Genomic DNA, 26,990 nt, shown 5'->3' with positions numbered 1-26,990 from the left:
TAAAATACAATTTTTTAGTTTGATACATATATTATATATCTTTTAATTTCAACCAGATATTTATATGATATATATAATTTGGTAAATAATATATATAGATATATATATATATATATGTAAGTTGGTATATGTAAATGTGGACATAGATATATACTTCGGTCATGTCTGGTCGGGTTTTATCAAAAATTAATCAGAATAAAAATGTATGGATTCGGCGAACTTGCTCAGTTTTGTGCATATTAAGTCGAGTCAAGTTTAGCTTTACAAAACTCGTTATGATCCCGACTTATTAACATACTTACTTTTAGTGGCTTACATAATTAACCCCGTATTTTCGTAGAAAAGTTTTATCACAATTTAAAACTAACGAATAAACTCATCCCGAATTGTTGGTCGCACTACCTTTATCTTTGTCAATAGCCATAATAGAGAACAATTAGATCCAAGAGTTATTGAATGTGTCTATTTGTTAGTTATTCACCAACCTAAACGGCGAACAAGTGTTACCTTTCACCTACTAAGAAATTTTTTACATCTATAAACATCACTTTTGATCAGAAAAATCTTATTTCATTTTGTCATATCTTCAAGAGAAGTTTTTATCATTCATTAAAGATAAGGACATAGACTTGTTTTTACTTGAGTTTTCACCAACATAACCTATTTATTGGTCCAACTCTTACCACCTACCAAGTCAAATCCATTTCAACATCCTCACCCATTCACGCCAAACCCGTTATAGAAAATAATGAATTCCATGCCTTAGTGAGATTTATGCAGGTATATTGAAGAAGAGGCTGAGAATCGATTCTGATCATGTCCAAGTTTAAGACTCAACACTTAATATTGAGAATATAGTTGTTATAATATTACAAAAATATATTACGGAATATTCCTATATAATCATTAGTTGATTTCTTAATATTAATAGGGTGACTTATGTTACCATATATAGATCTCTCCTCTGTATATATATATATCCCTAATCTATTGGAATAAAACGTAAGAAATATTCAATATTTTTCTCTAACTCTTTACATGATATCAGAGTTAGGATTAGGGTTTTAGGAGTCAGATTAAATCAGACCAAAAGAAGGGGTCGAACAACCCATTCCCAGCGCCGGAGGAAGTCAACTTCCAACCACCGTCCAATTTAGAGTACAACGAGCACGGTGGTGTAAGTAGAAGAAGCAGAGGAAGCCATTTCGACGGTGTCTAGTTTTGCGCGCGTATCGTGAGTGTCGGAGGAAGATGTTTCGCGTGCGAGTTAGATTCTGCGTGAAGACAGAAGCTAGAAAACAGTTCTGAGTGTGAAACAGAAGGTTGGAAAGGAGGAAGCCGAGGCGGAGGCAGATCGCGCGACAGCCAGGTTCGTTGGTGTTTCTGGCACAATTTTGCAAAATCCATTCCAGACTTAGGTGCGCCATGGTTTTGTGATGATTTCTGACCAAAAGGGAAGTTGTTTGGGTTTTCCGGCGGCAACATGTGGTATTTTGACGGCGGCGCGTACGGCAGCAATCGGCCTCTAATGGTGACAGTGAGGTTTTGGTGGTTTTGTTGGCAGCTGTGCGTGAAGAGATATTTTGTTTTCTTAGAATTTTTGGTTTATTTACAGTGTTTTCCCTGTATCTTTGGCTTGCTGAATTTCTAGGTGGTTCCGGTGGCTCTCATCTAACGATTTAATTTTTGGATTAAAATGAATTGTAATATTGTTTGTTATTACTACCGTAAACAAGAGCATATAAACCGATACTGTAAAAAATTATAAAATCACAATCGGAGGACACAGGCTGCTAATATCGTTGTTGTTACTGCCAGTTTATCTTATGAGAAAACTGTTATAATTTCAGCTGACGAATATGCTAAAATTCTCCCAGTATCACGAATATTTAAATGAATTTTCTGCTTTTGTTGAATCAAAGAAAAAATGTTTTATCTTCTCTTTAAATTATCCTGGTTTGCATAATGAAATAGTTGAGAAAATAAATACTCTCGATAAAAATCATACTTGAAATTTGATAAATCTACTCAAAGGAAAAAAGACTGTGGGGTGCAAATGGATATTTTCAGTTAATGTAAGTCTAGATGGCTCTGTGGCAAAACTTAAAGTCAGACTTGTAGCAAAAGGCTATGTTCAAACTTATGGGGTAGATTATTCTGATATTTTCTCTCTAGTGGTCAAATTTACATCTGTTTGTCCATTCATTTCTATTGCGACATCTCGAAATTGGCTCTTATACCAGTAAGATATCAAGAATGCATTACTTCATGGCATTCTCCTAGAAGAAGTATATATGGAGCAATCACCTGAGTTTGTTGCTCAGAAGGAGTACGGGAAAGTCTATCATTTGAAGAAATCTTCATATGGTTTAAAGCAGATTCCCTTTGCGTGGTTTGGAAAATTTAGTGAAGTACCTTTAGAATTTAGACTGAAGAAGAGTAAATGTGATCACTCAGTCTTGTATGCACAGTCAGCAATTGGTTTTATACTTCTTGTTGTCTTTGTTAATGATATTGTCATTACAGGAGATGATTGTGCAGGAATATTCTCTTTTAAGTCATTCTTACATGTCAAGTTTCACACTAAAGATTGAGATCAATTAAAATACTTCTTAGGAGTAGAAGCAACAAAAAGTAAGAAATAAATTTTCTTGTCTCAGAGGAAGTATGTACTTGATCTACTTGCAGAAATCGAAAAGTTGGGAGATAAGTCATGTAACACACCAATGATACCAAATGTACATTTTACTAAAAATGATGGTGACCCCCTCAATGATTTTGAAAGGTATAAACGATTAGTTGGGAAATTGAATTATCTCACAATGACTCTTTCAAATATAACATACTCTGTCAGTGTTGTTAGTTAATTTATCTCTGCACCTACAATCAAATATTGGAAGACTTTGAAATAGATTTTGTGTTACTTAAAAGGTATTTCAGGACTTGGCATATTGTTTAGCAATCATGGGCATACTCATATTGAATATTTTGCAAATGCTAATTGGGTTAGATATAAAATTGATAGAAGGTCCACTGCAGGTTATTGTGTTTTTGTTAGTGGGAACCTAGTATTATGGAAAAGTAGGAAGCAGACCGTTGTGTTTCGGTCCAGTGCAGAGTCCAAAATTAGTGTTATGATCCAATTCACATGTGAAGTCTTATGAATACAATACATTTTGGCTGAAGTGGGTTTGAATCTCATATTCCTGCAAAATTCTAGTATGATAATTAAATTACCTTTTATATTGTCTCAAATTTGGTGTATCATGAAAGAAATAAACATATCGAAATTGATTATCACTTCATTCATGAGAAAATTCAAAAAAACTTTATTTATATCGATTATGTGAAAACAGGGGAACAACCAAATAATATATTTACAAAAGTTTTAAATAGAATTTGAACTGAATATCTTCGTAATAAATTGGACATGATTAATATCTATACTTCAGCTTGAGGGGGAATGTAATAATATTACAAAATATATTTCAGAATATTGTTATGTAATCATTAGTTGATTTTGTAACATTAATAGGGTGATTTATGTTACCATATTAGATCAATCTTCTATATATATATATATATATATCTCTAATCTATTAGAATAAAATACAAGAAATATTCAATATTTTTTTTCTAACTCTTTACAATGGTAAATAATTGCAATTCCGCAAATTTCTCCTCAACTACCATATGATCATGATCTTGCTATGGGTTAGTACATATGCACGATAATGTATTAAGCATCCATTCTATCTAGTAGCAAAATTTGCATCGCTTGAAAAATTCTTACCTTCACATAAAAGCTTTCCAATAAGACAGAACACTGGTCAAGTTCTAAATACTTTATTTAAGGTATTATCTGATGGGAAAGTAGAAAAATACTATGAGAGAAGAGATGTAGGCATTAGAGAAGAACCAAACATGGGACCTACCACCTGAAAGAAGCCTATGGAAGGAGGTGTTTACAGTCAAGTACAAGTCAGAGGGCTCCCTATAGAGATACAAGCCAAACACATGGCAAATGATATATATAAACCTAAAGTATTAACTATCAAGAGACGTTTTGCTTCGATGGAAAAATGAATGTGGTAAGAGTTTTATTGTCTCTAGCAACCAACTTTTATTGGTATTTGGAATAACTCAATATAAAGAACATTTTCCTAAATGACAATTTGGAGGAAGAAATATAGATGGATATTCTTCAAAGCTTAAAGGGAAACTAAGAGACAATAAGTTTATTAACTGAACGAAACATTGTATTTTTTAAAGCAATCACCAAGGATTTGGTTTGAAAGATTTGCCAAAGGTAATGCTTGTCATCAGATGTAGACAAAGTTAGGGAGATTGTACACTCTTTATAAGGTACTTCAAGCAGAAACCGCATTTTGAGTATATGCCAATGACATAATTATAACTGGAAAATGATGATAAAGATAAGGAAGCTTTGAAAAGATGCCTAGTAAGAGAACTCAAGATAAAACAAATTGGGAGGCTGATAAGAAGTTGGATAATGGATTGATTTGTACTCAATACGACTCAACAAATAGCCAATTTCCAGATGTGATAACAAAAGGACTACGACCTTCCAAGGACCTATCTGAGCTGAGAATGAAAAATGCATATTCACCAGCTTGAGGGCAAATGTCAAAAAATTAATCAACCTTCTCTCTCAATATTAGAAAGTTTTCCTAAGAATATGAGATATCAGTTAAGGACCCTCACTGGTATGGAGGTTTGATTTGATTTGTTTTTCTGTAGTTAGTTCTTTTTTCTCTTTGTAAAAGCTATATATGCTTATGTATATGCTCCTTTTCAATGTACAAGAAATCTTGTTTATCTTTTAATTCCCACATAAACAATAATTTGCTTACAGATGATAATCTGATACTCTGGCAATGTGTCCTACTTGACATTTGATTAGAGATTTTTGTTACATGCTTGACTAGATAATCTGATTTTTGACTTCCAATTGTTTCCTGTTATTCTCATTCTGAAATTAGGGAAGGAGATTGGCACATATTTCTGGCATGGGAGAGACAACACCACAACTCGCGAACTAAATCCAAAGGTTCTATTCCTTGGCATATAATTGATATAGAACATACTGTCACAATCCCACAATCACTCATATAATGTTTGTATAGACTGAAATGTGTAGCTTTTTAGTGTTAACAGTTACAGCTGGTGCTTCCAAATGCAGAATGACTCATGGGAAAATAGTAAAACCCTTTAATCAAAATGACTAGAGCAGTTCATGTGTCTTTGCGTGAACTCATTTTATGCAGAAGCCCAATAAACAAGACTAAACAAACTTAGTCTAAGTAGTAAAGTATTGATTTTGGCACCAAATTGGTATGCTCCGTCCCCCAGATATAGTTATGGGCCCTTGGAGGGTGAAATCTGTTCAAGATGAATCAAATTTTCTCTGCCTTTTTGTTCCCTTTGAGCCTATGATAATATGAATATTATGGCTCATTAACCCAAAGGTTACTTAAGAAACCTTAAGACAAACTTTCTGGACGTCATAGAACAGAACTGAATTATATAGGTCTGTCAACTACAACCTAAGTGCCTTCTTAGGGATAGAAATTGCCCTCCCTAAGGACAGAAACTGTCTAATAATATCCAAAACACATGGTTTCACTTATGCACACAAACTTAACATAAAAACCCTCCTGTCTATGACAGATTATTTCCCTCACAACTATCACAAATACTTAGTAAAATATACATCTTTAAAAATGCAATTAATTCTTCTGCAATTTTCGAGAGGGAATTTCTTAGAAACTTGGTTAACCGGTAGTACTTCCATTCCCAGTTCACCATCAGGAGGAGTCATAATGGTTACTGTATAGTTCTGCTTCTAGTATTGGCTTTCCTATTCTTGTAATAGATAGCCTAATAAAAACTCTACTATTTCTTCAGCAGTAATAACAACAGCAATACCATAAATCTATATTGTAATACTTAATATTTCATTTTAGCTTATTCCCATTTTGCATTCATTTTGCAATACGACTATGGGCCTTGAAGATGGGAGTATGCATATAGCAGAGGTCTGATTTTCATTTGATGATAGTGCCCATAACTCATTACATTGACGCATTTGCCCTACCCTTCTTTTTCTTTTGACCAAAAATTAGATAGCATATCTTGATATGTTTATACTTTATTTTAATTTAATTTATTTTTGTTGTATCATTTAATCAAATCATGATCTAGTTGTGCTCATTGGATCAATGCACTTCAGAAAGATGATTATATCGTTCTTGGCATTTCCAGACACTGTCATCTGGGCTTGATGATTATCCCCGTGCTTCACATCCAAGTGAAGATGAGCGCCACTTGGATCTCAGATGCTGGATGCTTCTTGCGGCAGATTGCATGAATTCCATCTTGGAATTGTTTGAGAAAGAACAGAAACTAAAAAAGGTATCATCATAAGGAAAATTTCTACAGGAATCAATTCATCACATGTTAAATAGGGTTGAAAAGCTCACATATCCCTCTGTTGACATTGAAAATGAATTATGCAGGATTATAGCTCAACAGTTAAGCTGCTTTCAGATTTTGAAGTTCTAAATCAGGTTTGTCCAAATGATGATGTTTGAACTTATACATTCATTGGTTCTTGATTGTTTGGATTCGCAGCGTTGGTAATACATGATAGTCAAAGGATATAAAAATGGTATTTTGGTGCGATATTTTACATTTTTTGTGAATACTACTTTGACAATATGGCTAGGGAAACAGAAAAAAAATTGTTAAGTGTTTTTAGTTGTTCAAATCAACCAGAGAAATCACTTATCGGGTTTAGTGTTCTATAAATTTTAATGTACAATAACAGGGCTTTGGTACAGAAGAATATAGGACAATTTCTTTTTGATACTGATTGATGTCAAATACAAAATGAGAGAGAAGAGAATAAGAGATCATGAGAGGACTGAAGTCAAAATACAGAGAAAGCAGTAGGAAACAATAAGAGTAGCTTAATTGAAGAGACTGAAGATAGAAGATCTCAAATCTCAAACTAAATAGTTCCCGTATTCAATACTCATAAGCAACTTGAAAAGCTAAAAGAGTTCTCTTATATGGCCACAAAAGGCATCTGATGAACTCCCAATTAAGTTTCTGTATGAGAGGAGCAGGAAAGAGAGAAGGGTGAGGTGGCAAGCTAATTTCACCAGCAATGCAGCCTTCAGAGTGAGGGGTATTTCTGTAATTGGCGGAAAAGAAACAGAAAAAACAAATGTTAGTTAGGATTGACAGGAATATGGAGAGAAAATAGAGAGAAAGGAAGGTAGGAAAAATCTGGGCGAAGTATTGCAAGGGGAGAGACTATAGCACTCTCGAACTGCTATCAATTTTCTTTGTTACTGAAACCATTTGCAGACCATCATCCCTAAAACTTCATCCTTTGTTACTGAAGTTGCTGGAAGAGGTTATTGAAAAGTGTGATAATGGCTAATTCTTACATAAAATGGAACTTCCTCAATGGCAAGGAGGAGATCCAACAGGTTAGATTTTTAGAGGAGAGTTTGCTTTTTCCTTTGTTCGTTTATATAGAACACCAGAAGCTCCTAAAGTGGATAATGCTTCAACACAAATAGATGAAGATATTCTTCAATGGTATGATTGGTTTAAAATCGATAATGGAATTCTCACATGGGAGCACTTTAAAAATGAATGATTGAAATGATCACATAGAAACCACTCACATTGGGTGGTTTAGGTATTCGATCCATGATTGAAATGAATGAGGCTCTTCAAGGGAAATGGCCATGTAGATTTCGGTTGGAACAGAATTCTTTATGGAGAAGAATGGTAGCACTCAAGTATGGTATGGATGAAAATGAGTGGTTCACAAGGATGAACTCCAGACCACATAGGAGAGGTTTGTGGAAGAATATTAGTAAAGCCACTCATGTTCAGATGAACATTTGTTGGAAGGTAGAGAAGGGGGACGGAATCATACTTTGGGAGGATTCATAGTTGGAGGGAAGCCCTTTTAGTGTGCAATATCTGCAGATCTATACAATCACCCAACAGAAGGAGAGCAAGACATGTGAGACTTTTGTGGTGGGTGCTGGTGGAGGGAGAGAGTGGCAGATTTTAGCACAAATACCTCTAAATGACTAGGAGATTGGGGATTATGAGAGACTACCTGGTATGCTTTCCTAAGTTACTCTTAATGATAGTAGAGACATCCCATATAGAGCCGGACAAAGAAGGATATGTTCACTGTTAAATCCTTCTACAAGTAGCTTTCTAAGTACGATGGTTTTAGTTACAATATCCCATACAGGCAGATCTGGAAGATGAGGGCCCCCACCTTGCATTTCGTTCTTAACATGGGAAGCTAGTAGGGGTTGTATACTTACCATTGACAAACTCCAGAGAAGAGGCAAAATCTTGGTGAATGCCTACTACTTATGCAAGGGGGCAGACGAAAATGTAATCATCTACTTCTCTGGTGTCCAATGGTTTATAGAATTTGGACCAAAGTTTTCAGCATGCTTGGTATTAGTTGGGTGCCTTCCGGCTCAGTGAGACATGAAATTTGGGCTTGGAAGGGTTTGGGTGTAAGAGGAAACAAGCGGAAGTTATCCTGATTACTATTTTCTGGGTTGTATAGAATGAGAGAAACAAAAGGGTTTTTGAAGGGGTTGAGGATGTTAATGGATATGATTTACTTAAGAATAAATGGTTTCAAATCCTGGGGTTTTTTGTTAACGTATCACTCTATTAATTCATCTTTAGAGTTAGGGAACCTTCTAAATGATCTAATTGATTGTAAATATTTTTGTAAATGGGTGGCCCCCCCTTGGTACCAATATTAATTCATATAAATACTTTTTATTTCAAAAAAAAAAAGAATATCATTATGGGAGGAAGATTGTGAGTAAAAAAAAAAAAAAGGATTTAGGTGTATAGGAACATGAGTTCCACAGACCAGATTCTACAATTGGGCTTTTAGATAAGACAATAGAATCAAGTAAACGAAGCAAATATGTCATAGCATCAATCTTTCGGTCATAAAGATTCCTGAAGAAATACATGTCTCAAGACAGGGAATCATTGAAGTACTCCCTTAAAGAAGGAATGGCGGCATGATGAGTCTGATATAAATTATGCAATTGAGGGAAGCGGGATGCTAAAGGAATATTATCACACTGAGGATTTTCTGTAAAAAGGAACTAAAAACTGCTACCCACCCTCATTTTGAACAAGAGTAAGAAGGAATCCTAAAAGCTGGAAATAGCTTTCCACTGGCTCCTGTATGTCCTCAAAACAATAAAATTAGAATCTGATCCATTTCAATGCAAACTAAAAATTCTGTTAGATTATCTTGTACGATAAAGAGTTAGATTCCAAAAGAAACCTCCAAAGGCATTTAGCCAAAAGAGACAGATTTTTAGAATAAAGATTACCATACCAAAAATCCCATCAAACTTAGACAAACAACATCTTTTGCTACTAAGTAGTTTCTTGAGGAATCACCCACCACAGACTAAAGAAAGTTCCTCACCACCCTCTCAGTTCTCTTTGTGAAACCTCTAGGTACTTTAAAAGAGAAAGAAAATGAGTGAAATTCTAGACAAGCAAGACTGAATAAGAGTAACGTGACCACCATGGCAACCAACCTTCATATTTCCCTTAGATGGTTCTACATCATTCATTCTCCTGCCCATGCAAAGAACTTGACTTTGATGAGTCAGAATGCACATAGTCATCTAAGTGCTCTGGATTCAAGATGCACAAACAGATCTGCATCAATCCAAAAGGCAGTGGACTTGAAACAACTTTTCCACCCAAAAAGGTTCTTATGGAAACCACCTTTGAAGGTGGAAAAAGATTCACATCCCATATGACCATAATCTCACTTGTCACAAAATCGGCTTAGATGGATCACAACCTGCACAAATATGAGAAAACAATGAAAGAGGATCCAAGAAGCCTTGATAAGATGATAAAACCCCAACTTCAAAAAGATGATCAATATCCACATGTTCAGGTGCGTCAAGAAGATATGCACGAGGTCCATATTTTTGAAGGACTGGGAATGGGCCAACAACACATTACTGCAATGAGTTTGAAAAAGTGTTAACCATAAGAAAATCGCATCTTTGGTTTTCTAACAGAATAATCAAGAGAAAAAGCTGTGTTCTAGGAAATATGTGAGAGTAGATCCATATTTTCTAAGGATTGGGAATGTGCCAAGGAGGCATGAGTGCAATAAGTTTGGTGAATTGTTTTTTTGAGATAAAAATCAAGTATTATGTGTAAGTGTTTACTGTTTTTTTCTGGTATTGACAGTTTTAGGTAACAAACTGTCAAATAGGAATGGAGCTCCATGTTTATTTATGTAAACTCTCTTATTTTTTCTGCAATTTTTCCCTTTTCACTTTCTTCCATATTCTTCCATTTTTCCAGAAATTTAATTAATTCATATCTCCATAATAAGGCACCAAGGGGATGCCCTTGTACAAAATATTTACATGTCTAATTAAAATTTAAAAACTTTCCCAAAATCATTCCACCCGTACACATCATGTCCCAAAATTAGAGTCCCAAAAGTATGTATTCACCTATCTCTAATTCTACCCAAATCACCCACACACCCATCAAATGCTCTGTTCCTCTCTTTTCACACCACCCAGAAGATAATTAAAGGAATAAGTTTTATAATTTTCGATTTATTACATATCCCATCCAAAGCCCAAAGTTCATTTTTCACTGTACCTCCAATCACCCAATTGATATCTAATAAATTATACACCATATTCCATAAGCTGTAGGTCACCGGACACCACAGAAGAAGATGGTTGTATGATTCAGCCGCCCCTTACACAAATAACAACCATGAACCATAATGTATCCCCTTCTCATCAATTTGTCAATGGTGATGATGCATTCCTGACCGGTTCTCAAGCCAAAAAAGCAATTCTCAATGGTGTCTTCACTTTCATATCTGCACAGCCAGAAATCTCTCACATTCACCCTTATTGGTGGCCAAATAGTCATAAAAGGACTTGACAGTAAATATACCATTTTTTTTAGTTTCCACAGTCTTATCCTTGTAATCTTCAAGGTGCACATCAGCTCGTAATTGAAGAAGTTTTTAATAGAATAATTAAGAATAACAAGGTTCTGGGGAATGTATAAGAGGTTTACGAGGTATGATAGGCAGAGGGATGTGATCACAAGGTGTAGCTGTCAAAACCTCCAGGTACTCCTTAGGATCATTATGTGGACAAACTTAGGCAACAAGACAAATAGTGACAACAATTTTTTAATTATCTAAGTCATCTTCATCACCTAATTATTTCATTGGATCAAGAACTTGTGTTTCAATAACATATGACTAATAAGATTCCTGTTCTACAGGCGAAGCACATTGAGGACCTCTGGACACTTGACCCTTCTCATGGCAACCATGACACTGTATTGAAGAACTATGTGATGCACTAGGACGACCACTAGGACAAGGAATGGTAGACTTAGATGCTTGAAAGATAGGAGACTTAGCTGTAGAAATAGACTGAGAAACAAACTTGGAGGAGATGAATCTCCAAGGGAAGACAGCACTCAACGAGTACTAAGAAATTGGAAGTATTCTTCTATTTCTAGTGCTTGATGCGATTATTCAAAATACTAGTGAGAATATAATGAAACGTCCTTTTTAATTTCTACCATCAAACTGTCGATAAATCTGTAAATGGTGGCAAAGAGTCTTCAAGTTCACACTAAACATGAGTTCCTCAAACTGGGCTATGTAACCAACTAAATTCTCATTCAGTTGTGGTAAATACAATAATTTCTCAAACAAGCAACTGAGCTACTTGGTAGGAAGCTATTTTTCTTTCAATCCCATTGTGTGATAGGTGGATCCCTTGAATGCTCTTTGTTTCCCTGGATGTCAATAACTCCTTACATATCCTACTAGCATTATTTTAGTGAACTCTTAAATGCTCTTAGTTATTTCACATATCCTAAATGCTTTTAAATTCCTTAGATAAATTGTCAATCTCTTGATCAGCCTTTCTTATTTTGGCTAGATGGTTCTGCATCAAAAAGTCTTCAAACTTTTTAGTTTTGTCTCATTCACCATTTTTGTTCTTTGCTTAATTTTCTACCAGATGCACTATGACGATACATATGGAGCATATTTTGACTTCGGAAATCATACAGAAAAGGTACGCTACTTGCTTGTCACTATCTTAGTATATGGTTTCTTATTTTGCCACGTTTTCAATTACTAATTTCAAATAACACTTCTCTTTATATGAGTGCATTTGGGACACATGTTAATGAACTTTTCAGAAGATATGTTCTCTCCAATAGCTAGTGGTCAATCTTAGTATATGGTTTCTTATTTTGCCACGTTTTCAATTACTAATTTCAAATAACACTTCTCTTTATATGAGTGCATTTGGGACACATGTTAATGAACTTTTCAGAAGATATGTTCTCTCCAATAGCTAGTGGTCAATTTTATATTTCACTTATGCTTTATTTAATATGCTGACCTACGTGCTGTTATTTTTCAAATCACTCTGAGAATGAGCTCGTCAATAATGATTGTTAGACAGGAATTGTTCCATCCAATGCATTATAATTATCTGTACCCGAGAAGCTGTGATCTGTTAGAGGGTACCATTTGATTTGTATTCTATGAATAAGGGATTGATCTGTTAGGATGATAGTGTTAGGAAGCTGGTGAGACTGGCCATGCAAGTTTTCTCTATTATCCTAGAGCACAATCCACAGTTAATACATATCCCATCCCATCTTTCTACTTGTTTTTTTAAAGAAACCTTTCCCTCTCTGATCTTTTCCAATGCTCACTGTGGATGTTTTCACTCAAGTGAAAGTAGAACAGATTGGTAAAGATCGGAGAGAACAGAACTGAGACAAAGCTGTTTTAATAGGTGTTCGTGCTATCTAACCAGTAAAGAAACCTATATTTTAGTCGGTTGAGAAAACTTATTAGGCATTGTCTCATCCACTGAGCGGAACAGTATACAGCAAAACTGGAATAGATTGGGTATACCCTATTGTATGGCCTGAACTAACTTTACCTGGTTAGTACTAGACATGGGACAACACCATTAAAACAAAACAGATATTTAAGCATATGGACTCTGTCGAATAAATAAATTGGTAACAGATCTGTCTTAAGTTCAAAATCTATTCTCTAAAATCATTAATATGAATGTTAAAAATAATTAACTAATTTAATAATCAATTGTTGATATAAATTAGATATACAAATCAAAATCATAAAATTATCAAAAGAATTATTAAAAGAATTAATAAATAAGTAAAAATAATAAAATTACTTACAGATTCCCTGCCCAAACTATATTGTCAAAGATGCTACTAATCTAATATGAAGCAAAATATAATATATACCAGTAAACTAGGTTGTGGATTGAATTAAAAGAATATATTCATACATCTGAAAAGTTCGAGATGAGCTTATAACCATTGCTTAAATGCATCTTAAAATTTGTTATTAGATCAATCACCTCCTTTTGATAGTAGATATGATGTCATTAGTCTAACTAGAGTACCAGTGTCTTTATTGATGGCCTTGCAAGTGAGATGTTTAAGAACAACGCTCATAAGGGTTTGGATTTAATTGCCACCAATGATCTATTCATGGTTCTGATTCATTGTTCCATTTTAGGGGCTTTGCCAAGAGCAAAGTGGTAACAGAGTACATTGTAGATCAAGTTTCTTTTATTATCAACTAAAAGAATAAAACAATAAATGAAAAACATCATAAGCTGATAGTGTCTTTCTGTCAATTTGTGATCAGCTTGTAGAACATACTAGTAATAATTAATATGTGATTTATAAGTAGCAATGCAGCTGATAGTCCTATTCCATCAGTATGTTATTAGCTTATAGGGCATACTACTAACAATTAATAATTAATTATAAGCAGTAGTGTTATAAATTATTTTTTTCTTTCAGCTGAAGTTTGGACATTTTTTTAACTTAACTTAGATCTGGCTACAATTTCACCTTTGTTGGAGTTTTCAATGGAACTATTTCTTATCAAACAAATTTGTTACCATCAGTATGTTATTAGCTTATAGGGCATACTACTAACAATTAATAATTAATTATACGCAGTAGTTTTATAAATTATTTTTTTCTTTCAGCTGAAGTTTGGACATTTTTTTAACTTAACTTAGATCTGGCTACAATTTCACCTTTGTTGGAGTTTTCAATGGAACTATTTCTTATCAAACAAATTTGTTACCTTGATTTTGTATAGCCTTGTGATTTACAGAACTCCCGAACTTGATGTTGAGTTGTTATCCAGGTTCGATTACGTTGGAAAGATGTGATTACAGGAAACAATTATGCAACTCGAGAGCTTGTCCGTGAAGTATTAGACAAGCCAAAGCCAAGCCTAGTTCCTCATGTTGGATATGTCAGCCTTTTTCCATTAATATGGAGAATCATCCCTCCTGTAAGTTCCATGGAAATCTAAATGATGAAAATAATTACTCTTGTTTGCTACATTTTGGCATATAGTATTTTTGCTTTCTATTGACATTTGACATCTCTGACATTTACTGATTCACTCAGGAATCACGGATTCTTGAGAAACAGTTTGATCTAATTTCAAATAGAAGCATTTTATGGACGGATTATGGGCTACGCTCTCTTGCAAAAACAAGGTGAGGCTATGCAATCAACCCTTAACCTGTTTGAGTCTCCTGTTTTGCTACTGTGGTTTTACCTAAATCTCATTGATTTTGTAATCTAATTAGTCCAAATTGTACCATTGTAACCACAGCTCCATCTACATGAAACGCAACACAGAGCATGACCCACCTTATTGGAGAGGTCCAATATGGATGAACATGAACTACATGATTCTTTCTGCACTATTCCATTACTCAGAAGGTATATCTCTATACATCCAGAACAAATGACGAGCATAAAATATTAAAAGAAACAGGGAGATGCTTTTTGAACTATCATGCTTGAATTGATATTCTTTTTTTCCTTCTTTTCTTGTAGTGGATGGACCATTTAGAGATAGAGCAAGGAGTATTTACGAGGAGTTGAGAGAGAATTTGATGAGGTTATTTACAGTCAGATTCTGTCGGAGTAGTTCCTACTTTATATACGGTGCTTTAACTGAAGTCATGAATTAATACGTCTATTCTGGCTTGCTGCAGAAATGTGATTCACAACTATTACCAGACTGGATACTTGTGGGAACAGTATGATCAGAAGACAGGAAAAGGGAAAGGGACACGTCTATTTACTGGTTGGACAGCTCTCATCCTATTAATTATGGCTGAAGCTTACTGAAACCCCTTAGGTTTTTTTTCACGGAAGATAATATTCTTAAGTTAAAAACAAAATTTTAGTACTCAACGAGACAAATCTCTGTTGTAAAAGGTTTTGTGCTCAATTTAAATGGAAATACTAACTTAGAAGGAGACCATCCCAATTCAAGGTAAAATGACCATAGAAGTATTTTGAGGGGAACTTTCTCCATAAGAAACGATTAGACAGGCCCTTTTATGTGTGCCATGTTGTTGAAGATCTTAATTTTACGAAGCTACAGGCCTCTGAAAATAGCAACTTCTGGCCTGCCCTATTTGTTTTTGAGAAGACCATCACTTGGCTGCGCCGGACAGGGAAAAAGAAAATGATTGCTATTTCACAATTATTGGCTAGATACAAGTAGTAGTGGAGATTGAGCTTATGCTAATATTTCAGTATCCCGTTGATCTCATTCAAATACTGTTAAGTTTGACTTGCTACTGTAATCGTGAGTTTGAGTTTTATTTGGTTTTTTTCAGTCTCATTTAAAGGAATCCAAATTCAGGTTGAATTTAGAAATAGATCAGTAAAAACAAAACCTCATTGGATTTGAACTTGGGGTTCTACTCTTTTCAAATGATTATATTACCTTGTTACTATTATATGTGTGTAAATCATTAGGCTAATAAACAACCATGCAGAATTAATTCAGTTATTAGTGAATATTTACTTATAAGATACATGGTTGTAGTTTCACAAAACTTTCCAGTGTTCATATTATTTTTTGAGGAAAAAAGTCATCATTTTTAAGTTTAATAAGCTTACGAGTTCTGTACAAATTCTAAACTCATTCGAAGTGTGGTAATTGGTAAGATATATTTTTATATAAACTTAAATAATTCTTTTTAGATGATATTATATTACTAATATACTATTCTATGACTTATTCCTTATTGAATGTTCAAAAAAAAAAAAAAAAGTTAATCTAGCCTTAAAAATGAGAAAGAAATCAGTACCTAATCGGTTATAACAAATATGCCCATGAAATAGCAGATAATAAATAAATCATCGTCTCCCTTGATTATTTTTCCAATGAAATAAACACAAGGAAATAGTATTATAGAAGTTATAAACACATGCGAGAAAAATTAATTTTTATTGGCTATTTCTCTCAACACCAAAAATGAGAAAGAATACAATAAAAATCATCTTAAAAGGGGATGTATTGTTAGTATTTATAGATGAACGTCTCCTATAAATGATTTGAGTATTTATTTGTATTCTTGAATAATTAGAAATTAACTTATCACGATGCATCTTCCTTTCTGAAATTGAATAATCATATACTCAAAAAAAAAAAAAATTCAATATTGTAAGGCAATGTATTTATGTTAAAACAGTAAAATGCAAGTAAAACCTGAGCTAAAAGAAATAGAAATAAAATAATACAACGATGGCGTAGGCTACCAGCTAACTCTGTTTGGAAAAACAGAATTATGAAGCTGTTAAAAGCTGTACGGTAATACAGCTGAAGCTAAATCTTTATGGGCTTCTTTTTTTAGCTGTATTGAGATAATAGAGACTCTAACTCAGTTACCCACCTTGTTGCTAGAGCTTTGAAGGCCCAGCTTTTTTTAGCTGTATGCAAGTCAGCTGTTTCTCCTTTTGGTTGATCAATGAATTTGTCTTTCACCGAAAACAAAAAGAACAAGAGCTCAAAGCAGATCATTCAAAATGACCTTTGCACCAGATCCTGGCATTCTTCTACCAGAAGAAAGGTTTGGGTTCAAGAACTCAATAATAATACTTTATCCCTAAATAGATCCAACGGCTGAACAAAAAAAACACAAGAATCACCGAGTACTGCCTGTCAACTTCCCTAGCTCCCTTCCTCTGTCATCTCTGTGTCCTCAGACATTATTATATCCATGTCCCTTATATCTCGCTTCAATACACTGCCAAGCCTTGCTATGGCCTCCGTCTGCTGTTGTAGGACCTATCCAACAAAATTCTCCTTTGTTAACACTTGAATTCATATCTCCTTAAAAAGTAAATAAGTAACATTTGTCTGTATATTAACCATAATGGTTCACTAATACTAGGTTTGACCATTTATTGTCAACATGAGAGAGGCAACATCATGCCACCTCAAACCTTACTGCTTTCATTATCCAAAGACAATCACAGATTGTCGATCATGCATTGCCATTTTATCACAACGTAACTAGTTAAACAAGGGTTACCATTAGCAACGATTGTATTTATAATAATAAAGCCCATTAACAGTCTTGTGAGTTTATAGCTTTCTTGTCAAATTAGATATCATGCTAGTTTCTAAAAAATATTTCTTAGAAAAAAAAAGAAACAATGTGCTTTGTAACAGGCAACAACTGACATTAGTTAGAAAATTATCAGCTTTTACCTCCTGCATATCAGCAAGGCTCTGATCGTGTATTTTGGTTGATCCAGGAAGATAAAAAGAACCACCAGTACTGATGGAATTTGCTTGAATCCGAGATATGGTAAGCAGGTTCTGAACCCTCCTAGAAAGTTCTGCTCCAGATCCTTTCAACTGAATTTATGTTCACTGGTCAGTACCATTGTTGGTAAGCATCAAACAGAACCTGCGACAAGGTGAACTGACCTGTCTTGTTATTCCTGCCAACTTTTCAGCCAATTCAGCTTCTCCTTTCATTATGGGCAACCGGCAACCCTTACCCTCCAGTGCTTCCACTATTCTCATTACCTTTAGGCAAACCACAAAATTTTCTGAAAGTCAAGATGAAATATAATAGAACTAAATGTACAAACTGAAACTAGACATGCAAGAATGACTAAAAGCCTCCTGAAAGATTAACCTAAAGTACCCTATAATAGCCATGTCACCGGTGACCATCTCTCCTCAACCAAAGTATAATGAAACACTCTTTAGTATATTGCATACCAAAGACAGGAGAGTGATCAAATGAGCATGCTGAAGACTGCAAAATATTCAAAGATGCAAAAGAAACTTATTAAGCTCGACGGCAATCACAGTAAACTGAGAGCGATTTTCTTCGCACCCTTAAAAGGCGTCTTTGAAGACTTTGCTCCTTTTGTCTCATTCTTTCGATCCAAGGAAGAGTTTCAGCTTGGAAATGCCTTTGAAGCTGCAAATATATAGATGGTGAAAACCATACTCCATATATGCAATCAACAAGATAGACAAGCAGATAAGTCATAAGCACACCATTTTAACATTGCTCTGAGTCATTCGCAACCTCTCAGCATCAGAAAGAATGACTTCATCTTGAAGCTGCATCAAGCCAATGTGACAATTATCATTTTATCTTACCAGCAATCCACAACAAATTCATTAACCAAACAGAATCCTAAGCACACTCTGCTCAAGTCTCTACCAAATATCCCTCAGTCTATAAATGGAAGAACATAGTTATCTCGGTTCAACCCGCTCCATGTGCAATGTGCCAGTAAAAACTTCAATAAAAAAACGGCCCAAGAAACAGCCAAGTAACATAACTACTAAGGCTTATCAACAACTCAAAACTAACAAGGTTCACCTTCAATCGGTTGGAAAGATCCTTGAAGCCTTGAACAAGCTGAGGCCATAAGCGTTCTCGATCAGTGCCATCCATACCCTCCAGTTTCCCAATAGCTTCCGCCCACATGATCTATCAATGCAAACTATCTCCAAACTTAGCTCAATTGGATATTCAAAAGAAAAAAAAAATAACCTACTTGAAGCAGAAGATTAGTGCTCGTAGAAGCCAACCTCCAACAATAAGAATTTTCAAGACAAGGAAATGAAATAATACAAACTCACATCTGATACACCAGGGGGCTTCACCCTAAACTGTGGCTCAGTCACACTAAACAACAAGTGCTGCAAAATGAAATAACGCCACATGATAACATAAAGTTACAAAACCCTTATTTTCTTCTGTCGTTCAAAAATTGAAAGAAATAAGGATTCATATTAATTCAGATATCTCAAGTTTCCATTAAAGAAAAAAAAAACCCTCAAGCTTTCTTAGCCGTGAAACCAACCAACCTTAAAAGCGTACTTAGGGTTCGCAGGGTCTTCCTTGTAAGCATCAACAATCGCCTAATGAAATCAGAACCAATAGAAAGAATCAAACCCTACGAAATTCTACGACTGGAAGAGACTGAGGGTTAGGGTTTATGATAAACCCGCAACCCTCAGAGGAAAAGGTTAAAATGAAAAAACAAAGAGATACTTGAATGTCGCGATCGGCGAGAGAGAAAGGGAGAGGAGCCACAGGAGCCATCTGAGTTGTCAATTGAGCATTGGGGAAAGGATTCGGCTGCGGGGTGGCAAAGGGAGTCTGGAAACCGAAACCAGCAGAAGGTTGCTGCTGAAACAACGGAGTCTGCTGCTGAAACAACGGAGTCTGCTGCTGTTGCTGTTGCTGTTGCTGTTGCTGCTGAGAGGAGAATGGAGTTGAAAATAGAGAGGAGCCGAAGCCTACCGTGGCAAATGAAGGCGTCGACGGCGTTCCAAACGCCGGAGTAGTAGATGGAGTTCCGAAGGCCGGAGTAGAAGATGGCGCTCCAAATGCCTGAGTAGCAGATGGAGTTCCGAATGCCGGGGTCGATGCAGCTTGACCTCCGAACATTGCTTGCCCTTGATTCTGCAGCACACAACCGAGGGAAGAGGGAGACAGGATACGGAAAATTTGAATGCAAGTGTTGGGGATTTTAACCAGAAGGCGCCATTTTATTTGGTCTTACACCGATTGTGCAGGTATATACCTTTTATTCTTACTGCTAATATTCCAATTATGATTTAATTTTTGTATTTTAATAAATTTTATATACAAAAATAAATTATACCATTGACTAAGTTTTATTATAATTTTAATACTATAAATTTTTTTATTACTTATTAATTAATACATTGCAAAAATAATTAGGTTATATTTAAAATAATTGAAACTTCATTTCCAAATATGTACCTATTTTAATTGAAAGATATGAAAGATCTAATTAAAATAATAAATGAATTTGTATACAAATTAATTTCATTTATCTCATCTCTTAAAAAATTAATTTTATGACTTTTGATTTGTTTCACATAACTTTAAATTAAATTTGACCTATTTATTCAAATTTGTATTATTTTATATTGTAAAATTTTAAGTGAACTTAATCTTAGTTCAAATTTAACTATATTCAACTATTAATAAAAATATAGTACTCATAATGTTTTAACTATTGTAATCTTTTTATTAATTATTATTTTAAATAAAAATATGAAATAAAATTTGTTTAATTGTATATCTAATATATAAATTATTAATAATAAATAGAATGAGAATAAATTTCTAGTATTTAGGACATAAATTGAGATTTACTTTAGATTGAGACGTGTATTATAAGTAAATTACTTTAAAATATATTTTACAATTTTTAAAATAAAAAATATTTATTAGCATACTTTTTCAAAATAACAAAAAATTAGATTTAAGGAATGCTAATTATATCTGATAACTAATACATACACAATACTTAATATCATAATCATAACAATTTTGTAATAAGAAAAAAAAAAAAACCTAATTAAGTTTACTTTGTTTTATATCTGACCTTTGACATTAGTAGTGTCTCCTCTGTATAATGAACAGTTCATTAAAAAAAATTAATTTTGCTTTTGTTATATAATTTTAGTTGAAAAAAAAAAATTGAAGAACCAATTTCTCCCTAATAAAAAATTAATAAAAAAAATATTTTATTTTTATTTATAGTTTAAATAAAGTAAGTTGTAATTTATACAATAATAATAAATATAAAAATAAACGGTTCATCAACTATTTACTTTAACCCATCAACTTGTACGGAAACTTTTCCAAAAATCTTTGGCCGATTAGTGTATCTCCTAATATAATATGAGTAAATGACTTTAAATTGAAAATCAAATCTTATGTATATATTTTTTTAAAAATAAAATCTTATATAGAAACTGAAGAGAGGAATTAAACCAAACAGACCTTAAAAGTCCTATTTATACAAAACAACTTTGCTTCAAAGAGATTCAACAATTAACCATGCACAATTGCACTTAATTAATTAACAAAAGTGAAATTCAGTACTTAATTTGATCCAAGTTACATAGAATAGGGCAACTAATTATTGAGTGCCACTACCTTAACCTAATTAATTAGGTTCACACGGCATATCAAAGAAGATGCAGAAGCATTCTGAACGTCAAAGAATTTTTCAAATTTCCATCAAGTAGTGATCATCATGCTTGGATTGTCACACTACACAAGCAGAAGCCTGACGGCCTGATCTCAGAAGTCTTCCACTCTGATCCTGGGGCTGCATTTGGATCATACAACAGAGTACTATAACTAAGATCTTCTTCTAGAGAGAATAATAGCAGCTTACCATTCAGGATACCAAATCGAAACCTAATGCTTGAGCCGCCTGTCAGCGGAACAGGTACAACTTTCCATGAGTTGTCCTTTGCATCAAATATTGCCAGTTTCCGCTGGTTTTTCCACTCGATACAAAAGAGCTTTGTTCCCAGCACAGCATGTGCAGTGACCATCACACAACCGCTCTTCATCTCAAACCAGGCATGTTGTTCAGGGTGGTATACATCAACAAACCTCGAGTTCCCAATACTAAAGCTTGACCTTCCACCCATAACATACAGTTTTCCATCAAACCCACAAGCAAAACAACCCCACCTTGGGCATCGGAGGCTTTCTATTATGCTCCACTTGTTAGTATCAGGGTTGTACACCTCAGCACTCGAGAGACTGTCACCATTTATCCCATAGCCCCCAACTACATAAACCATGCCGTTAACTTCAGCAGAAGCAAAATCATAACGAGCCACATTCATATCTGCTAATTTGCTCCAGCTGTAGGGGTACAAACAATAAGTTAACACTCTACAGCAAAATTAAAGAAATCAACATTGAAAAGTGCAAAGAATGTATCACTAATGTAACACACAATCTAAGAATGTCCTTCAAAAATGCCCTGGCTTCACTCTGTTCAGACTATTATTGTCATTAATTTATTAACTAAATTAATTAGTTAAAGTCATTCATTTGAATTGTTTTTTTAAGCATCCAAATATGATCTAATCATTTTATTTTTTTATGTTAAAAAATGGAAGAAAATTTGGCGTTTAAAATATCGGAAATCAAATTATAAAGAAAAAAAAATTAGGAGCCAAACTGTAGTAAGTTTCAAACTTCAAACACTGAATTGCTATTATTCTACAAAATTCTATAATTACTTGGTATGAAGAGAAAAAAGAAAAAAGAATTGGTCGCTGAAAAAAGAAAACAAACTTGGAACAACTGCCATGAACTAGACAGACAATTCCAGATGGCTAATTCTGACCTAGGATATTTTTCAGATACGATTCCACTGTAAAATGGCTAACTCTATAATTACTTGGTATCAAGGATGTCATTTTAATGGGAACCTATTTACATTGATGTGTCCCAGGCTCCTCAGTTATAGATTCTTATAAAATGGCACCAGTGCAATTCATCATTGGTAAAGAAATCTTCCAGCCAGCAAATAGATCATTCTTTCTCTAAACCTAAAAGGTTGAATAATCAAATGACCTACTTTTTCCACCAGAAGATAAAATATTATTAAATTTCTAATCTAAGTAACAAGAAGATAATTTATCCAAATTTGTAGTCCCAACTAACTGTGATTTTTGTATTAACAGAACATAAAATTTTGATGCCTTGAACTGAAAGCATGATAATAGAACAAACCTGTTGAGGCAAGAATCATATTGATAAACATCTGCTGAGGCCGGACCAGTACCTTTGACCACCAAATAACCAGCCATGACAAGAAGTTTTCCATTAAGAACAACCACTCCAAAGCCTGCCCTCATTGCCCCTGGCATTGGCGGAAGATGATGATGTTTAAGTCCTGAGCTGTCCAAAACCTCCCAGTGGCTTTCCTTTCCCTCAACATCCATGGTCAGGATATAAAGCCATTCCTCAAGCACACCAGCTAACTTCCGCACAGTGATCAATTCTTTACTCTGCATAAAAGACCTCCATTTCCTGCAGACACAGCCCATAGCTGGAAAGTTGGAACGGGGAACAAGTGCAAGACAATACTTTGCCACATCATCAGGTAGGCCCGGTAATAATGGGCTGTCAAAGTCATCAGAGACATGAATAGGTAAATGAGGATTGCTTTTTGACCGAGGTAGTGTATCATGGTTTCCCAAAGAGAAGAACATATCTTGCTCTGTGAATCTCTTCTTTCCACTAATTAAGCCAGGCATTTTTCAGATAGTAACAATAAATGAATCTTGAGAGATGCAAATGATTCTCATACATGTATCTCCCAAAAATTTTAATAATGTTTTGGAATGACAAATAATTAATCAAAGAAATTCGTGATATCCGTCACCTATAGGGATTTTACAAGACCAGGGCATATAAGGTTTCACAGAACAAATCACTTGAGTGGTGAACACTAAGGACGTCCAATGTTTCAACCAGTCTGACTGATATTCCATACCAGAGCTTTCGCTCATAAAATAGTTGCTTCCTTTTGTTTTAGGCCGACTGTTTCTTAAGAACCCATTGTCTTTCTTTGTAAACATCTCCCAATTGTCTGCATGAAAGAACTCAAAATTACCACAAACATAATTCAAAATGACAGTGCAACCAACAGTTCACTTTTATACAATGAGAGGATCAGAACAATTTTACCAGCAAAGGCCATAGGACATTGCAAGTCTTATCCCCCAGTAGCTTCCATGTTAACAAAGTCTCCGATCATCTAAAATGTTCAAAAGGACAACAAAATGACAAGTCAACTACCATTAAAAGCTGATTTGGCATAGCAAATGCAAAAGAAAGAATTATCTCGAGCCAATGATAGCATTCTATCAATAAATTAAATCTTCAATAAAAGGAATCAGAAAATTCTCTAAAGATTTGTCTATAACTTCTGCACGCTGCATCTAAAGAAAAATTTACTTTATTTGAAGTGGTAGACAACACAAATCTCAACTCATCTAAACATCCACAAGACAAAATTATAAGAGAGCAAGGAAAAGTCAAAACAAAATATCAAAGAAAGATCACCTACTTAAATGATATATTCTTTTTAATCATATTCAGTAGAAGGCAAAAAATAAAAAATAAGTACATGGTAACATGATGAGGAGATTAGATCATTGATATGCACAGATCAGGAAAGCAAACGAATAAATCTCAAATCCTTGAGATGCTCATAGCATTCAGGTACTGCAACTTGAAATAAGGAAATAAAGTAAAAAAAGTAAACAAATAAACATCTAACTTTTCTCTTTAAAAAAAAAAAAAGAAAATATATGCATTGAACTCCCCCCACAGAGTAACTAAAACTGGAAGACGTGGAAGCTACAGCCTGGGGAAAGGAAGATTCATGTCTGTGATTATGCAGATAAATCTAAGTCGTCAAAACTAAAACATTTAAATTGCAGGACATATCTCCGATTTGAAACCGAAACCACATAAACTACAGAGAATTTAACCATAAAATCTAACTCCAATGATCCTGAATTATTCTCTAAATAGCTTAAATGAAAAAATAGAAACCAGAATTAGACTAAAAAAGGTCTAGTTTAAGTGAGAAATAGGCCAAGAACCATATGAGCAACCGATAAACAATTTATGAGGAAAAAAAAGAGAAACATATACAAAAAGTTCATGAAAAACTCATATGCAGAGAAGTAATCTAAGAAAGAATAAAACAAAATTAACAACGGAAATGAAAATCTAAAAAATGTGACGAGAAAACTTAAACCAACGTACAACGAACAGATCTAAGCTCAAAAAATAATGTCCAGATGCCGCATAAGAAAGAAGAATCAAGCGAATATAAAGAAAAGGATAAGGTAAAAACATTACCTGAGTTAGAGGAGATTATCCGTTGAGAGAATGTTTCAAAGAGTAAGAAGAAGATAATGTGCGAGAGAGACTAGGCGAGAGTGAAGGAGATCTATTTATAGCCCACAGAAATTTTGGTCAAAAAGAAAATTATACATAAATAATAATAATAATAATACTAATGGAAAGATAAACTCCTAAAAAAAAAAAAAGATAAAACTGACAGAGAGCTGCCACGTCAGGATGAGATATTCGCCCGCTCATTACAATACCAGAAAAGGGACGTGTATTGTTCTCTTCCCGATATAATGGAAGGACAAGTTTTTTTACTTTTTTATATTTCTCATAACTTGGACCAATCGAGTTTCTCTTGTGTGTATATGAGTAGACGCATCCATATCTCTTCATTCATCCATTGACGTCTCTGCGTGTGATAATTATGGGTTTAAGTCAGGATAACGGCATGATGGTCATTTCACGTGTCTGGTGGGGTCTACATTAATTTTTTTTTATTACCGACGGAAGTAAATTCATCGGCTGGACCTCAAAAAAAATTAATTTAATTCCATTTAAAATGAAAATAGGGACAAAGATAGGGTTAGTAGGCTTGCTCCGATCCACTCAACCATGACATACACTGTATTTTATACTATAAATTTGAATATTTTATAAAATTATATGTTTTTGTAATTAAATTTCTAAATTTAATTTTTGATATGTTTAAAATAATTTGAATTGTGAGATAATTTTATAAATTTTGTTGTATTTATGTTAAAATATATATTTTATTGAATTATTTTGTTTGTGTTAAACAATTTGAATGCTTTTATATTGAACTATTTAAATATTTTATTTTATTTGTGTCAGATTATTTTGGTTTAAGGTATTTATTTTAATTGAATATGATGCAATATTTTTGTAATATACCTTCTCCTACAAAATCTTTGTTTTCTCTTACAAAATAATAATAATAATAAAGATGAGAATATGAATAAAATAATATAATTTATGTCCAGAATTTGTCCATTGTCATCTCTAGTTAAAGAATTGTTATTTCACTTTGAGAACATATTTATTTTCAGATTAAATTATATGAAATTGATCGAATTTTATGTATATTTAGAATTAGGTTTATTATTTTTAATAAATAACAATTAATGCATAATTAGTTATTTGTCAATTTTATTTTAATTTCTTAGCCTACATGGACTAATAGTTAAACTATTTTATGTTTAAATATTTTAGACATATAAATATGGCTACGAGTATCTGTAAATATTTGAGATTGTTATAAATATTTTGTTAATTAGTATAATTTATGGGCATTTAGATATTTAGTGTTGTCTTGGACATTTCAAATGTTAACACATAATTTTATTTGTTATGAGTAAATTTTGAAAACTCATAGATCTATATAAAAATTGCAAATATGTAAGGCTTTGAATACTTACTAGCATTCATGTACCTAAGCTTATTTATATATTGAATAATTGATGTGTTGGTAAACATTTCAAGTATTTAGGTAATTTCGCATTTTCATTCATGTGCCTAAACTTTATTTAATTTTTTTTCATATTTATTGAACATCAGAAAAAAGGGAGAAATGCGTGTACGAAAAGTAGTCAAAATACTAAAGTACATCTGGACTTCATAAAAATATTTAAAATTTTTCATGAAATATTTTTTTGATTAAAGTTCTTATGGTAGTTACAAAAAGGTGATAAAAGATTCTCTCCATTTTTCTCTATGGCATTTGAGCTTGTTGACATAGTAAATAACGTGGACAAACCATGT

The 26,990-nt window shown here is 33.7% G+C and overlaps 3 protein-coding genes and 1 long non-coding RNA gene across 8 annotated transcripts in view; 1 reads left to right on the top strand and 3 right to left on the bottom strand.

The window, feature by feature from the left end:
- Positions 1 to 15,965, top strand: part of LOC110815960 (mannosyl-oligosaccharide glucosidase GCS1-like) — a 51,875-nt gene extending 35,910 nt beyond the window's left edge. For all 3 annotated transcript variants that reach the window (XM_088223489.1, XM_088223488.1, XM_088223490.1), the window contains 9 exons: positions 5,004 to 5,071; positions 6,286 to 6,435; positions 6,540 to 6,590; positions 12,144 to 12,200; positions 14,342 to 14,491; positions 14,611 to 14,702; positions 14,822 to 14,931; positions 15,049 to 15,112; positions 15,210 to 15,965. In XM_088223489.1, coding sequence (XP_088079615.1) covers positions 5,004 to 5,071; positions 6,286 to 6,435; positions 6,540 to 6,590; positions 12,144 to 12,200; positions 14,342 to 14,491; positions 14,611 to 14,702; positions 14,822 to 14,931; positions 15,049 to 15,112; positions 15,210 to 15,345 — 878 coding nt within the window. In that variant the 3' untranslated portion in view covers positions 15,346 to 15,965. The remainder of the gene's footprint in view (positions 1 to 5,003; positions 5,072 to 6,285; positions 6,436 to 6,539; positions 6,591 to 12,143; positions 12,201 to 14,341; positions 14,492 to 14,610; positions 14,703 to 14,821; positions 14,932 to 15,048; positions 15,113 to 15,209) is intronic.
- Positions 15,966 to 16,647: 682 nt separating this feature from the next.
- LOC110816063 (nuclear pore complex protein) lies at positions 16,648 to 20,047 on the bottom strand. Of its 2 annotated transcripts, XM_022044087.2 has the most exons (9): positions 19,542 to 20,047; positions 19,355 to 19,408; positions 19,127 to 19,186; positions 18,864 to 18,974; positions 18,533 to 18,598; positions 18,366 to 18,452; positions 17,948 to 18,049; positions 17,726 to 17,875; positions 16,648 to 17,299 (listed from the first exon to the last, which is right to left on the bottom strand). In XM_022044087.2, exons 1-9 carry the CDS (start codon positions 19,938 to 19,940, stop codon positions 17,183 to 17,185), a joined length of 1,146 nt encoding a protein of 381 aa, XP_021899779.1. In that variant the 5' UTR covers positions 19,941 to 20,047; the 3' UTR covers positions 16,648 to 17,182. The 2 variants fall into 2 exon arrangements, with proteins under 2 accessions (XP_021899779.1, XP_021899780.1); XM_022044088.2 differs by lacking the exon at positions 19,127 to 19,186.
- Positions 20,048 to 21,354: 1,307 nt separating this feature from the next.
- Positions 21,355 to 23,934, bottom strand: LOC110815954 (Galactose oxidase/kelch repeat superfamily protein). Of its 2 annotated transcripts, XM_088222508.1 has the most exons (3): positions 23,839 to 23,934; positions 23,073 to 23,372; positions 21,355 to 22,193 (listed from the first exon to the last, which is right to left on the bottom strand). In XM_088222508.1, the coding sequence occupies exons 2-3, from the start codon at positions 23,354 to 23,356 to the stop codon at positions 21,566 to 21,568; spliced, it is 912 nt and encodes a 303-aa protein (XP_088078634.1). In that variant the 5' UTR covers positions 23,357 to 23,372; positions 23,839 to 23,934; the 3' UTR covers positions 21,355 to 21,565. The 2 variants fall into 2 exon arrangements, with proteins under 2 accessions (XP_088078634.1, XP_021899630.1); XM_022043938.2 differs by lacking the exon at positions 23,839 to 23,934 and having other exon boundaries at positions 23,073 to 23,741.
- Positions 23,935 to 24,064: 130 nt separating this feature from the next.
- LOC148253494 (uncharacterized) lies at positions 24,065 to 25,693 on the bottom strand. Its single transcript, XR_015821446.1, has 3 exons — positions 25,421 to 25,693; positions 25,218 to 25,308; positions 24,065 to 24,102 (listed from the first exon to the last, which is right to left on the bottom strand). It is a non-coding gene; the product is annotated as an uncharacterized LOC148253494 (long non-coding RNA).
- Positions 25,694 to 26,990: the final 1,297 nt, after the last annotated feature.

The sequence above is a fragment of the Carica papaya genome, chromosome 6, assembly GCF_054855325.1.
Source record: "Carica papaya isolate Zhongbai chromosome 6, ASM5485532v1, whole genome shotgun sequence".
NCBI classification, from domain to species: domain Eukaryota; kingdom Viridiplantae; phylum Streptophyta; class Magnoliopsida; order Brassicales; family Caricaceae; genus Carica; species Carica papaya.
Note: the sequence above shows the minus strand (reverse complement) of the source record. Positions and strands in the feature narration are given on the sequence as shown.

Excerpts from the sequence above, each read along its gene's own strand:
- LOC110816063 (XM_022044087.2), bottom strand. The coding sequence starts at position 19,940 with ATGTTCGGAGGTCAAGCTGCATCGACCCCGGCATTCGGAACTCCATCT. Across the intron at positions 19,409-19,541 it reads TCGCCGATCGCGACATTCAA|GCGATTGTTGATGCTTACAA; the intron begins GTATCTCTTTGT and ends TGATTTCATTAG. Across the intron at positions 19,187-19,354 it reads ACCCTAAGTACGCTTTTAAG|CACTTGTTGTTTAGTGTGAC; the intron begins GTTGGTTGGTTT and ends TTCATTTTGCAG.
- LOC110815954 (XM_022043938.2), bottom strand. The coding sequence starts at position 23,599 with ATGCCTGGCTTAATTAGTGGAAAGAAGAGATTCACAGAGCAAGATATG. Across the intron at positions 22,194-23,072 it reads TATGATTCTTGCCTCAACAG|CTGGAGCAAATTAGCAGATA; the intron begins GTTTGTTCTATT and ends GTACCCCTACAG.